The sequence below is a fragment of the Podarcis pityusensis genome, assembly GCF_964106645.2.
Source record: "Podarcis pityusensis genome assembly, chromosome: 16".
NCBI classification, from domain to species: domain Eukaryota; kingdom Metazoa; phylum Chordata; class Lepidosauria; order Squamata; family Lacertidae; genus Podarcis; species Podarcis pityusensis.
The window spans coordinates 16,204,646-16,218,738 of NC_138041.1; the positions used below are offsets into that span (position 1 = coordinate 16,204,646).

General features: G+C 47.5%; 2 protein-coding genes across 7 annotated transcripts in view; both read right to left on the reverse strand.

Moving 5' to 3' along the window:
* PIAS3 (protein inhibitor of activated STAT 3) overlaps positions 1-4,270 on the reverse strand; it is a 36,853-nt gene extending 32,583 nt beyond the window's left edge. For 2 of the 5 annotated variants that reach the window (XR_013980160.1, XM_080984454.1), the window contains exon 1: positions 1,469-1,610. Coding sequence is in view for 3 of the 5 variants with exons in the window: in XM_080984454.1 (XP_080840580.1) it covers positions 1,469-1,492 (24 nt within the window). In the remaining 2 variants the exon portion in view is untranslated. Of the gene's footprint in view, positions 1-1,468; positions 1,611-4,105 lie in introns of those variants that run through there. The other 3 variants (XM_080984457.1, XM_080984456.1, XM_080984455.1) reach the window with 3 other exon arrangements.
* A 4,873-nt stretch (positions 4,271-9,143) lies between these two features.
* The window catches only part of ANKRD35 (ankyrin repeat domain 35), a 28,866-nt gene continuing 23,916 nt past the window's right edge, over positions 9,144-14,093 (reverse strand). For both annotated transcript variants that reach the window (XM_080984448.1, XM_080984449.1), the window contains exons 12-14: positions 13,882-13,947; positions 12,399-12,496; positions 9,144-10,816 (exon numbers count right to left, since the gene is read on the reverse strand). In XM_080984448.1, the coding sequence (XP_080840574.1) occupies positions 12,434-12,496; positions 13,882-13,947 (129 nt within the window). In that variant the 3' untranslated portion in view covers positions 9,144-10,816; positions 12,399-12,433. The remainder of the gene's footprint in view (positions 10,817-12,398; positions 12,497-13,881; positions 13,948-14,093) is intronic.

The window sequence follows — 14,093 nt, forward strand, 5'->3', positions numbered from 1 at the left end:
ACTGACTGGCAGCAATGGCTTTCCAAGGTTTTAGACAAATGTGGTCTCTCCCATCCCTACCTGGAGACGCCAGCAGGGATCAGACCTGGGACCTTCTGCATGCCAAGCAGACCACTGAGCCATGGTCCTTCCTCAATGATCTTATCCCTCCTGAAACCCCAGATCGCACTCAATCCGTACACCCCTGCCCCCTGCCACAGCCCACCCTTCCACCTCTGGTTTTCATTGCACAAAACTACACATACCCAATGTCCCTTTGGGGATTCTATCAGCTTCACATCACCCCAGGTGTTCTGCCCCCACCCCAATATTATTTGTCTCCCCCACCCTAATATCCTTTTTACGACACAGGTTTTCCCAACTCCTCACCTCCCCAATTCATCCTGAACTCATGTCTGATTCTCTCTGCTCTCTCTGTACCCCAAACACCCACACCTCCCTATAGCTTCTCTCTCGCCAACATACCCCTCCCTCCACATCGCCACTGTACCCCATCTTCTGTTTTGCAGCCCCTCTTTCTCACACTAATACCCCTCCCAGGCAAATTCTCTTCTCACCCCTTCACCCCCTCGCTTTGAACTCCAACCCCACACCCCCTCATGATCTCCTGTAGGAGTCATTTCCCACCCCCTCCTTGACCCCATGTTCTTACTCCCCAACCCTACCAAGGCTTTTCACTCTGCACATGTTCTTACTCACTACCCAATATCAACCCCCCCACAGCTACTCACACCGCACCCTCTTTACACCCTTCACTAGCCTAACCTATACCCCATTGCCCCCCACCCCCCCATTATTCCCTCCCCCTTTTACCCTGGGCTTTACTGCACAGCTGCTTTCCACACCCACCTCTCTTCTCCCTCCCCCCAACCTGCCAAAAAATTGTACCCTCAGGTACCCACCTTCCAGTCCTCCCCTCCTTTTTTACCACCCCCACTTATTTCATGCAATAAAGCTCTCTCATATCCCTCCCCCCACACACACCTGGGGGGGAGGATGTCCCTCTTTCTAACCCCAATCATCCCAGGTACCTTCCCTATCCCTCTTGCCTATTGCAGCCCCCCGTTTTCTACCCCCCATTTGTTTTGTATATATTCAAGGCTCCCTCATATTCTTCACACACCAAAATAGCTGGGGGGGGTGTTTCCCTTCTGCCCCCACAAAAACCGCGCCCCAAGTACCCCCCCCCCCTTTTACCAACTACAGCCCCCGTCATCTTTACCCATTTGCTTCATGCAGCAGAGGTTCCCTCATCTTATTTGGGGGCTCCCTCCTTATATCCCCCCCCCAAAATGCACCCAAGGTTTCTCCTCCTCCCCTATCTCCCCCCCCCATTTTTCTACCCATTTGCTTTATGCAATAAAAGCTCTCTCTTATTTTTTGTTATAATTCTCCTTCCCCTCCTCCCCCCACCCTTTCCTGGGGGGCGCCCTCCTTCCCTCCCCCCCGCCCCGCTTCCTCTTCCTACCTTCAGCTCGGCCGCCTCCGCCATCTTGAGGCATCGTAGCCGCCGCGGCCGAAAGCGGAGGGGGGCGGCCCAGGGAGCGGCGATAAACTCCGCCGCCGCCCGAGAGCCGCACGGAGTGCCAGAGGGGGCAGGAGGAGGGAAGACAATAGAGGGTTGGAGCGCTGGAGGAAGCCCCGCCCCCTTCGAGCTCCGCGGAGGGGCGGGGGTGGATGAGAGGGGGCGGAGGAAGCGCCGTAGAGAACAGCGGGGAGGGCCTAAGGGAGCGGCGCTAAATTCCTCTGCCCGTAGTCAGGCGCACCGTGCTCGTTTCAGCCGCTCTTTTTTGGGGGAGCAAAACCAAATTGTTTAGTTTTTTGGGGGGGGGATCCTCCCCTCAAAAATAGTGATTTTACGCTTTCGGAGCTGTTTTTCCATCGCGTTGCCATATATCCGGGTTTTGCTGCCAAAATTTCCCTGACAAAATCTGTATACCGCTTGGTTGTAAGAGGGTGGGAGGTGGGGGAGCTCAAAGTGGTTTACAGAAAGAATAAACATTTTAAAATTGTTAGTTGAAAACAGCTTAAAACGACTTTTTCAAACATTCAAAAACAATGATGTTTGATGATCAAGTTAACCATGCCTAACCATGCTAATCTCTGATGCAGCGGCCCCGAGGCTGTCATCTGATTGCAGCCTCCCCCCATAATAATAAATGTTGTGACACATTAATTATTAGCAGATTTATTGTGGCAAAAGCCTGCTTTGTTTGATGCATGTAGTGGCACCCACAATTTGGCAGAGATACGTCTGGGACTGGGAGGGTAAAGATTAATAATGCTAGGTAGCCAGGCTTGTAGCTGGAGGGTCTAGGGCAGGGGGCTGGTCCACTGTCCCTCAGGCCTTGTGGGGGGTTGGACTTTTGAAGGGAAAAAAATGAACGAATTCCTATGCCCCACAAATAACCCAGAAATGCATTTTAAATAAAAGCACACATTCTACTCATGTAAAAACACGCTGATTCCCGGACCGTCCGCAGGGTGGATTTAGAAGGTGATTGGGCCGGATCCGTCCCCCAGGCCTTAGTTTGCCTACCCATGGTCTAGCGGGTGGGAGCAGGAAGAATAATCAGTACAGAGTAGCTGCAACCGAAGTGTTATTATTGTTGTATTAGATTTTCCCCTAGTCTGGAATTCAAGGCGGGTAACACAGATAAATTTTAACGAGCAAAAAGTATAGAAAAGACCATCACTAAAATGTAATTAAACACTAATAGAATTAAAATAGTATTTTTTTTAAAAAAATAAATCAATTAAATGTAGGCAGTTAACAATAAAAGCATCACAGCACCAGCCCTTTCTTCAAAATACAGGTATCCCTGGTGCAGGAACCACCCTGGGCTCCTTTGTGAGGAAGGGCAGGATGTCAATTAGATAAATATGTTTCTATGAAAATTATACAGGAAAGTTGTATCCATGAGGTTTTAAAACAAAGGGCATGTGGGCTGCAAGTCAGCCCATGGACTTCACACTCACTAACTGGAAGTTTCCTGCTTTTTTCAAGAGCAAATGGGCACAAGTCACCTATTTGTACAAAATCAGCTCAGGAACAAGATGGGGAAAGGGTTAACACTTTCCCTGCTCCCCACTCATGCTATTTTCTTCATTAAACCCAACCACAAGCTTCTATAGAGGGAAACTCAGCTACCATAAATGCATAGCATTTTCAAACAACCAATCCATTAACAAATTAATTGGGTGAAAAGCAGGCAACTGAAATCTTCTGGATGGCCGATGGCCTTCCAGCACAATCCAATATTTGTGTTTACTGAAAGCAGATTCACTTAAAACGTATCCAAGGAATGTTTACAGCATTGTGGTCCATGAACGCTGATGATGTGACACAGAGCTCATGGCAGAGTCGCGATTTGAACCCAGGACTGTTTGGTTTGTTGCTCACCGTGCTAGCCTGTATGATGTGTGCTGTGCGACATGGGAGAGGGCCTTCTTGGTGGCTGCCCCAGCTTTGGAACTCCCTCCCTAGAGAAGCCACAATAAGATTTGAAGCACTGTCAACTTCACATTTATTCAAAATCCAGTTAAACCTATTCAGTTCAATTAATTCAACAAAACTGATGACCGTGATCAAATGATACCAAAGCCCAGTACAGTGGTACCTCGGGTTAAGTACTTAATTCGTTCTGGAGGTCCTTTCTTAACCTGAAACTGTTCTTAACCTGAAGCACCACTTTAGCTAATGGGGCCTCCTGCTACTGCCGCACCGCTGGAGCACGATTTCTGTTCTCATCCTGAAGCAAAATTCTTAACCTGGGGTACTATTTCTGGGTTAGCGGAGTCTGTAACCTGAAGTGTATGTAACCTGAAGCGTATGTAACCGGAGGTACCACTGTATTCATTTGCCCCCAGAGCCCCTTGCCTCTTAGCCCATACACCCCTGGTTAATCCCACTGCCCCCCACAGGGAAGTGCTACCACCCACTGATTTAGGGGGGTCAGGGCAGGAACTGGTACTGATGGTACCTGCTGAGGTGCTGATGCCAGGCCTGACCTCAGACCACACACTCTGGTTGCCAGTTTTCTACGTGGAAGTGAGTTCCGTGTACGAAATCTTGGCAGAGTGTGTCCCTGTGACTTTCACTTACCAAGTTATTTTTTATAGAAGGCGGTGTTTTCCCTGCCGGCTCAGGTGTCCCAGCTGTCTTCAGAGAAGTCCAGAAACGTTGTGGTCTTCTCTGCAGTTCCTGCAAAGGAGCGCTATGATCAAGGCTTTCTTGGTTGTGTGTGTGTGTGTGTTTCCCTTACTCTGCAGAAAAAGAAAGTATCAGACTCTCCCAAACAGCTCAAAACCACTCCTTCCCCGTCATCTGGGAGGTTTATCTTGGCAGTTGGAACCCGGAAACCAAAGTTAACAGACCCAGGCTGGTTAAAAAAAAATCATCACAGTTAAAAATAACTTATTTCTTTCTTTTTTCTGCCAATGCTGTGCTGCCCCCTGGAGCTCAGCCCTCCACAGCGCCAAGCAGAACTGAACCATCCTACTCATTTATATGGCTCATATTTATCAGTGGTTCCCCCCCCCCGGGGGTGGTGGGGTTACCCATGAGGGGCGCTAAGAGGCAAGGGAGGTGGCAGGGGGTCCTGGAGGTGTAAATGACTCTCAGACTTTTAAAATAAAAGTCTGGATCAAGTTCATCAAACAATGTGCGTGATTTGCTTTTTCTAATACTTGCTTATTGCCATCGCAATTTATTATTTAATGTGAAGTGTTTAGGCAGACGCCTGATACAAGCATAATGTGTGAAGGGCACACAGAGTGAGTGTCTTAAGAATGTAGATCGGCAAGTGAGTTGCTCTTTAAAACAAGGGCCTCTTGCCACTTGCAGCAGTTGCAAAGCCCTCTCCGCAATTTCCGTGTTGGCCACAGTTCCTGGTGTGGCTTGGAAGGACCCCAGTCATGTCATTTTGCTCTGAAACCCTTTGAGGAATTGTGGAAAGCATCTGAGAGGGCCTCACACTCTCAAAACCCTCCTCTGGAAGTTAAAAAACAACAAAAACCACTGAACATCTCGTGTGATTAAAGGTAAGTAGCTGTCACAACATCCCACAAAGGTTTCGGATGAAGACTTTGGAAGGATGCGAGCTTGCCCCCAAACCACCCTGAGAATGTTTTTTTTGGGGGGAGAAGAAAGAATATTCAACGCAGCACATTTTTTGAATGCATAAATGCCCAGTTTACACGTTCAGCAATAACAGGAAAAGACAGACAGACAAAGCCCACCTGAAGTGTGAGTGGAAGGGGCAACGTCGAGATGTTGGCTGAAAGTAATATTATTTATTGTGATTATTCACCAACAGGATCCAAGGTGGGTCATAGCAATTTTAAATTCAAAATTCAGAACAGTTAAAACAGATTGCAGTTGCAGGAATAGGGTGGGCTCTGAAAACAAACATCTCCAACATCAAAGGCCAGAGTAAAGAGGTGTCTCTTCAGCATTTGCTAAAAGCTGCATAGTGAAGAAGCCAGGTGCAACTCCACGGAGATGGACTTCTACAACTTTGGAGCCACCACAGTGAAGACAGTGTCCTGGGCCCCATATTTCTGAGGGTGGTGGAACAACCAAGAGGGCCCCCTCTGCTGATCTCGGAGGGTCTGTAGGGTAGGATGCGGTCTTTTGGGTATTTGGACATAGCTGTCAACCTTCCCTTTTTTTGCGGGAAATTCCCTTATTCCAGTGCCGTTTCCCGCTGCTATCCTGGATTGTTAGATATCCCGTAGACTGTCCCCAGGACAGGTGAGGCTGCTGATCCCTTATTTTCGAGGCTGCTGATCCCTTATTTTCAAATCTGAAAGTTGTATTTGGAGTTCGAGTCATTTAGGGCTTTAAGCACCAATGTAAGCTCCTTGGATTGGGTCCAGAAATTAACTGGGAACCAGTGAAGCGATTTTAAAAGTATGGGTTTCTAAATGGAACCCCATCCAGTCATCTGGCCACTGCATTTTGGACCATTTCAAGTTTCTAAGTTGTCTTCAGGGGCATCGCTACGTAGAGCATGTTGCAATAATCCTCTCTGGAAGTTTCCAGAGCATGAAGTACGCATGTACTTTCAATCAAGCTTTACCTTTACCATCATCTCATGGAGACACACCCAGCTTTTGCAAAGGAAGGTGCTCACTCACCTTATGTACCCTGGGTAGTAAGTGCATAAGGACCTAAAAAGAGGTTGCTGGATCAGGCCAATGTCCCAGCATCCTGTTCTCACTGTGGCCAACCAGTGAGATGCCTGTGGGGAACCTGCAAACAGGACCTGAGCACAAGAGCTCTCTCCTCGCCTGTGGTCTCCAGCAACTGGTCTTGAGAAGCATTTACTACCTCTGACTATGGAATCAGAGCTAGTAGCCATCAATAGCCCTCTCTTCTGTGAATCTCTTTAATCCTCTTTTAAAGCCATCCAAGTTGGTGGCCACCCCTGTTTCCTGTGGCAGGGAGTTCCATAGCTTAACTTTGTTCTGCATAGAGAAAAGCTGTGGTCTGTCCTGGATCTTCCAACATAGTGGGCCATACTGCCCTGTGACCATAAGCATTTCCTTTCACTACCTCTTCTCTCCACGGCCACAGTCAGAGGAACAGCTTTGTGTTAGTTCCTTCCAAAGGCATTTTTAAAAAATGGACTATAATTACTCTGTGCACCATTTCCAGCGTCCCTTTCAAGGAAACCAAGCAAACAAGGAAGTTGGCAAGGCTTTCCACCAACCGTGTCAGTTTCATCGGACAAATTCAGAATGGATAAAAGCAGAAGGCAGATCAATTCAGTACGTGCATATCTAATAATTTCATTTGCGATTTGTTCTGTTGATGGGGGGGGGGGGCGAGAGCAATGCCGGGGGTGGAATCCCCACTCCAGGGTAAATGGAAACTTTGCTCAGATCATTGGCAGACTTTGTCTACACACCTGGAGGCAGCGAAGCTTCCAGTTGCTGAAAACCACCGAAGAGGAGAAGGCTCTTGTGGATTTCCTATTGGGGCATTTGGGTGGCTACTATGAGAACAGGAGGCTGGGCTAGATGGGCCAGTGGCCTGATCCAGCAACCTCTTCTTAAGCTCCTCCTTAAGGCAGAGCTGGCCTGCCCCTAAGGTGATATGGAGTGCCGGCCTCAGGTGGCAGAACTGCCCCTGCCCCACCGCCGCTTGCATAGCTGTCAAGCGTCCCTTATTTGGCGGGACAGTCCCTTATCCCAGGGCCATGTCCCGCTGCTGTCCCTTATTGATGATGTCCCTTAAATAAGCTACTGAAGGTAATGGGGCCCTTTCTATGTCCAGCTGTGCTTTGTCAACAACAAATTGTTGCTGTTTTTTGTGTGTTGAATATATGCTATATGGTAATTAATGGACCTAATAGGTATCTAAAGCCATTTGCACGCAACAAAATATGTATTTTATCAAAGTAATTGTTGATCCCTTATTCGAGGGTGCTGGTCCCTTATTTTCGAGAGTGCTGGTCCCTTATTTTCGAGGGTGCTGGTCCCTTATTTTCGAGGGTGCTGGTCCCTTATTTTCGAGGGTGCTGGTCCCTTATTTTCGAGGGTGCTGATCCCTTATTTTCGAGGGTGCTGATCCCTTATTTTCAAGGGTGCTGGTCCCTTATTTTCAAATCTGTAAGTTGACAGCTATGCACTTCTGCTGCCAAGGTGGGGTTCTGGTGTGCGGTTTTGCGGTTCATCTTCTTCATCCCAGGCAGAGGAGTTGCTTGGCAATGCTTTGAGGAGTGCCCTGGCTGCTGTCGAGTTTGGTGAGAGCTGGGGGCGACAGAAGTGGTGGCAATGCAATGGGTGGCAGAAGACCGTGGCAACCCCCATTTTGTCTCAGGTGGCAAAATGAGACGGGCCACCCCTGTCTTAAGGATTAGGGACTTTGAGCCAGGGAGGATGCAGCAATTCTGTATTCCGTACACAGCACCCAGCAGGTTCCCATTCCTTAAAAAAAAGTGCTTTATTATTTTTTTGCCCTGTGAAATTCTGGGAAGGTCATCAGCTTGAAAACTGGGCTATTTCTCTCTGTTCCCTAACTGGGTTGGCAACCAACTCTCCCATTCGCTCCACCCATTCTCTATGGAAACAGGTTTTTTGTCCCTGGCTTCCCATTGCATTGTGGGCCGATGCAGAAGGTTGGCTGCTCTTGCTTAGTTAGCTTTGGAGGGGGAGGGGGACCCCTCCAAACACAGGGGGTTCATTTGGGGAACAGAAATGCAGAAAAAGTGGAGAGGAAGAAAGGAAAGGGTGGACCTGAAAGTGTTTCACTTTGCCAGACTCCCCTCTTAAAAATGGGTTATGCCATTTGAGGGAATTTGCAAAACGAGAGACCGTGGGCCCCAGTCCCTCCTTAATTTTTCCCGTACCAGAATGAAGCACATGTAGAGACACTCTGCTGGACGGTTGCCATATTTATCAGACAGCACGAAAAGGAATTTTGTGCCGGAATTAAGCTACAACCAGCATGCATATTGTCACTGGGGAGAACTTCACTGCCACAAGATGTGGTGCCTATCGCTGACAGTTTGCCACAATAGTTATAAGGACCCTCCATGGCCAAGAGCAGGGTACCTTTCATTGTACCACTGTTGCTGCTAGGAGCAACAGTGTGCAGACAGGCTGTAGTCTTCATGTTCTGCTTGTGGACATCTGATTGGCTCCTGCTGAAGCATCTGATTGGGCCCTCTTGGAAAGAGGATGCTGTGCTGGATGAGCACCCACCTTGGTCTGACCAGCAGCCAGGCTTTTGGGGCTCATCCACATTTTCACTTGAACCATTTTTTGATGGTGTCACATCCCGATTCATTCTCCCAGGTACGAAAGCATTTTTTCGTTCCTGTGTGATTGCACCTTGCGAAAGTTCAAGCCCACCCGCTGAATTGAAGCTTGGTTAAGCAGATCTCTCTTCAGGCTTTCTACGCAACTGATAAGATCCGATTCAGCCCCAAAGATTGCGTTTCCGCAAGGCAAAGCCACGGGACAACGAGAAAAGCTCTCAGACTGGGTGGGAGCAGTGATGGGATTAATTGGCACACGATAGGATCAAAATATGAGTGAAGCAAAATTGTGGACAAGGCCTTTGACGTGCTCCGAGAGGGTGACCCATGGGATAGACGTGTGGGGAGGAGGGAAGAGACAACAGACTGAAGGCATTTCTGCCAGGCACACATAATTTATTTGAGTTCTTTCCGCAGGACTCAATGCAACCTGCATTTTTCTTTTAAAGAAACAAAACTAAACACAAGCATGCATGCTTTCTCACACAGTTGTTAAATACACAGTAGCACAGATCTTTTTTAAGATGAAGCAGCAGCAACCACCCTCTCCAGGTGATCCAAACGAGATTAAACAAATAATCCTTGGCAGAGGTCAGAGTGCATGGCCTTGGGGTACCTGCCAACGTTTTATGATTCCAGGAGCTGAAGGATGCATCTTGTGCAAACTGTCACAGCCGTGATCCTCGCAGAAGGGCTCAGCCCTTAACCTAAAAGCCACCCTCCCTTCAGAGGAGGGGAAAGCAGCTGCCCCAGACAGTGGATGTGAGGCACTACTATGGATGGCAGAGGGGGAGATGGGCAGATCAGAGGCGCGTGGGACCCAGTCCGCAATGGGGCTTTCTCTTGCGTAAGCCTTGCTGAAATGAACACGAGTAGCACAAGAGCATTACTCCCGGTCATTACAGCGGACAGTTCTGGATCACCCAATAGGCAGAGGAAGCTCATGGAGGAGAGGGTGATTGATGGCTCCTGGCCACAATGGTCCAAGGGCCAGAGGCAGAAATGCTTCTGAATACCAATTACTGGAAAGCCCAAGAGGGGAGAGATGCTCTTGTGCTCAAATCCAGCTTACAGGCTTCCCACAGCGATCTGGTGCCGGCCACTGTGAGAAGAGGATGCTGGACTAGATGGGCCCTTGGCCTGATCCAGCTTAAGGCTCCCTCTCATGTTCACTCTGCCAGAGACTCCAGGCACAGGTTATCCTGCCTAGCACAGGTTACAGTGTCGGACTACTAGGACCTGAGTTCAAATCCACACTCTGGGTGACCTTAACCTCCACTCTACACTTGTCTTCCCCAGTTTCTCTGCTCTCTTTTTGTTTCTTATCCCTACCTAGAGTCAGGGGGTGTCCTACTAATATTGATCGATTTTTTAAAATAAAAAAACGTTTTCTTTTTATGGTTTATAGCATGGTTTTTATTTTAAATAATATGTGGGAGAGGGCACCATGCTCTGTTCATTGCTTGCGGCCTCTAAAGGTCTTCATCTGGCCATGTATGTTGGGTCTTGACCCCAGGGAGGGAAAACCCTACTGGACTGGGGCCCACTGTGTGGTTGCAGAGGGCACCTTGCCATCTCTGACACCAAAATGCCTTGGGGCTAAGGCGCATCTCCCTGGAATAAGCCAGTTTCAAGATTGGGCTGTTTCTTGATTCACTTCCTTTATAGTTTCTCTTTTACCCCATTGCTCACTCTCCTTTCTGTTCACCAGCCCAGCACATATTCCCTATTCTACGATAATAATTTAAAAAGAAAAGTGTCAGGGGGTGGGGAGAGACAGAGGAAGATATGATTATTTTACAAAAAAATAAAATAAAATAAAATTCCCAGCACAGCACACGGGTGGGCATCATGGTATGGAATCTTTGCTCCATGCCGCACAGATTTGCCACTTGGACAACTCTGGAAATCAAAGCTGACCTCTGGGAAGAGGTGTGTGTGTGCGTTTGTGGGTGTGGACGGGTGTCTTGATGCTAGAAAGGTGCTGGAACCACAGGCCAGGATTCTTCTTGCCCTCCTGGTATTTGCCTCTGCCATGGAATGGAAACCTGGAATGAGAAAATGATTCGAACACTGTGTAGAACCAAACATTGAAAATGTTACAGAACGCCAGAAAACGCCATCTTGGTAGTCACGATAACCCCAGGGCTAATTGTTCGTTGCTGCAAGAATGAGCTCACATGTGTTAATCTGCTTTGAAGCCTTCATTTGGGTTCAGTTAGTTGGGAGAGGAGAGGCTTCTTACGAGCCACCTGCCAGCTACTCCCTTATCTGAGAGACGGATGAGAGAGTTGGGAAGGGGCCTCTGAGCATTTACTGATGTCAGCCTACGTAGTTTGCTTGGTGTGTAAAGGTAAAGGGACCCCTGACCATTAGGTCCAGTCGCCGATGACTCTGGGCTTGCGGCGCTCGTCTCGCTTTACTGACCGAGGGAGCCGGCATACAGCTTCCAGGTCATGTGGCCAGCATGACTAAGCCACTTCTGATGAACCAGAGCAGCACATGGAAACGCCGTTTAACTTCCCGCTGGAGTGGTACCTATTTATCTACTTGCACTTCATGCTTTCGAACTGCTAGGCTGGCAGGAGCAGAGACCGAGCAACAGGAGCTCAGCCCGTTGCAGGGATTCGAACTGCCGACCTTCTGATAAGCAAGCCCAAGAGGCTCAGTGGATTAGACCACAGCGCCACCCGCTTGGTGTGTAAGTAATGCTTAACATATTAATGCTTGGCAGACAAGTCATGACGACCTTTCACTGCTGCGGTGTCCAACTCGTGTCTGTAACGGCTGCGAGGCTTTGCAGGTTGTGTTGTTAAGATGACACCTTTCTTTAATAAAGGGTGCTTTTGACGTCCTTTGGTATCCCTGTACCAAGCCACTTTGGGCTTGTGGATCAGCACAATCGGCATAGGATTCATGAGCTTTGCTGCAGAGCTGTCTCGCCTCTTGGGGGCAGCACTTACCTAGAGGTCCCGATTTTCATTTTGGGATCGATTCCTAACCCAATGCAACAAGAAATCTGCTTGACTGCATGGGAAGGAAATGAACTTTAGATGGGCTCAGAAAGTATTCTGAGTGCTCTGAGCATGTTCTTTGGGCGTGCAAAATAGCTTTCCCCCTCTCTCACTTTTTGACTAGGTATGGGATCTTTGATGGTTGGTGGCTGCTACAAGCCATCAGAATATTACTATTACAGTGGAACCTTGAGTTACCAACGCCTCAGGTTACAAACGCTTCAGGTTACAAACTCCGCTAACCTGGAAGAGTTACCTCGAGTTGAGAACTTTGCCCCAGGATGAGAATGGAAACCGTGTGCCAGCGGCGCAGTGGCAGCAAGAGCATAGCTGTCAACTTTTCCCTTTTCTTGCGAGGAATCCTATTTGGAATAAGGGAATTTCCCTTTAAAAAAAGGAAACGTTGACAGCTATGAGCAAGAGGCCCCATTAGCGAAAGCACGCCTCTAGATAAGAACAGTTTCAGGTTAAGAACGGACCTCTGGAACGAATTAAGTTCTTAACCCGAGGTACCACTGTACTATTATTACTGCTGTTATTATTTTTTAAAATTTGTATTGAATTAAAAGGTCACAGAGCAGTTCACAACCCAAAAAATACATAACAACAATCTCACATGAAGGGAAAGTGGGAGGCCTGGAAATTTGCCAGTCAACCGTCGTTTGTCCTCAGGATCCGCAGCAGCATTGCATGGACTTCCTCATCCATGAAACCCTGAATTGGAGAAACACCACACATCAGACCCTGGGAAAATTCACCAGCATCTTAGCTGAAATTTCTCCCAATAGTTACTTTTCTGCATTTATTTATTTTATTGCATTTTTAGTCCATCTTTTTCTCCAGGGAGCTTCAGGTGGCGCACTTGGTCCCCCCCCCTCCATTTTATCCTCACAACAACCCTGTGAGGTAGGTTAAGCTGAGGAGCAGTGACTGATCTCAAGGTCACCCAGTGAGCCTCACTGTCAAATGGGAATTTGAACCCTGGTCTCCCAAGTCCTAATAGTCTGCCACTCAAACCACTATACCACACTATATGCCATTTTGCCTAATGCAGACATGGCAAAGTGCCTTTTGGTATGCTATTTCCTTTTTTTATAACAGTTTATTAATTTTCAAAAAGCAAAATTCAAAAATAAAATAAAATATAAAAACAGTATAAAAACAAAACAAAATGAATCAATTATGACAATTCAGATCATAAATCTTAACTCAATTGACTTCCCTCCACTCCCCCTCTTGGTTCCATTGTATTAACTTATTCATGCATGTTCCTAGAGCCTTATATTCTTAATAATCCAATCTTAAAACCTTATTCATCTTAATACAAGTAACATTTAGAAGTTCTACTAATGTACAAATCTATAGATTTATTGGTATGTTATTTCTCTTAAAATATGTGGCCTTATACACACTCCCCCAATACATGCAATTTTTGCAACATATCTATTGACTGGGAAACTGCACCCAAAAATCTGGAGAAATGTGAATTTTGAAGGATAGCGGAACAGTACTCATGTATTGTTCCATAACTGTCAATTAGGTACCTTAGCCATTCATTATGGACTTCTCTTCTATCTCTACTGCTGGCAAGAGATCATGTGACCGGATGCTCCTCCCAAAATTACAAAAACAAGCACATCCCCACATATAGAGGAAACTAGACATCACAGAGGGGCATTTCTAGCCTATTTTTCTTTTCCTGACATGCCAGAGTTCTATATGCCTTTTTCAAATAATAAAAAATAATCCCCATCTGGGAGTTTTTGAAACATGCAGTCCAGATCTGCTGAGAGAGGGGGTTCAGTAGAGAAAGGTCTGCTGTGTGCATAGACCAGCCCTCGTTCTTCTGACTCTGTATGGTATACAGCAGCCTTCTCCAACCTGGTGCCCCCAGCATGGCTGGGACGGGTAGAAGTTGGACTCCAAAACAGCTGGAGGGTTGGCATGGGAAGCAGAGGTTCACTATTCCCACTGGAACACCATCCCCTGTCCTCCCAAAGTTTCCAGGGGTCCACCTCTTGATCCCAGACTGGGAAGGAATATCTCCTCCACTCAAGGCTTCAGCACAAACATTACCAAAATGTCTCTGAAATGCTTACTTGGGCTGCGTTGAGCAGATGCGTTCTGTAGATGGCCACAATCTCTTGGTGGTTCTTCTGGACAACCTGAAATACAAGTGAATAAGCCAGTGAAATGAAGTCCACAGACATTCTCCTGGCAGAAAAACGGTGGGGGACTTCAGGTGCAGGTTACACAACAGCCTAACCTACCTGACAGGGTTGTCATGGGGATTAAATGAGGGGAGAACCAT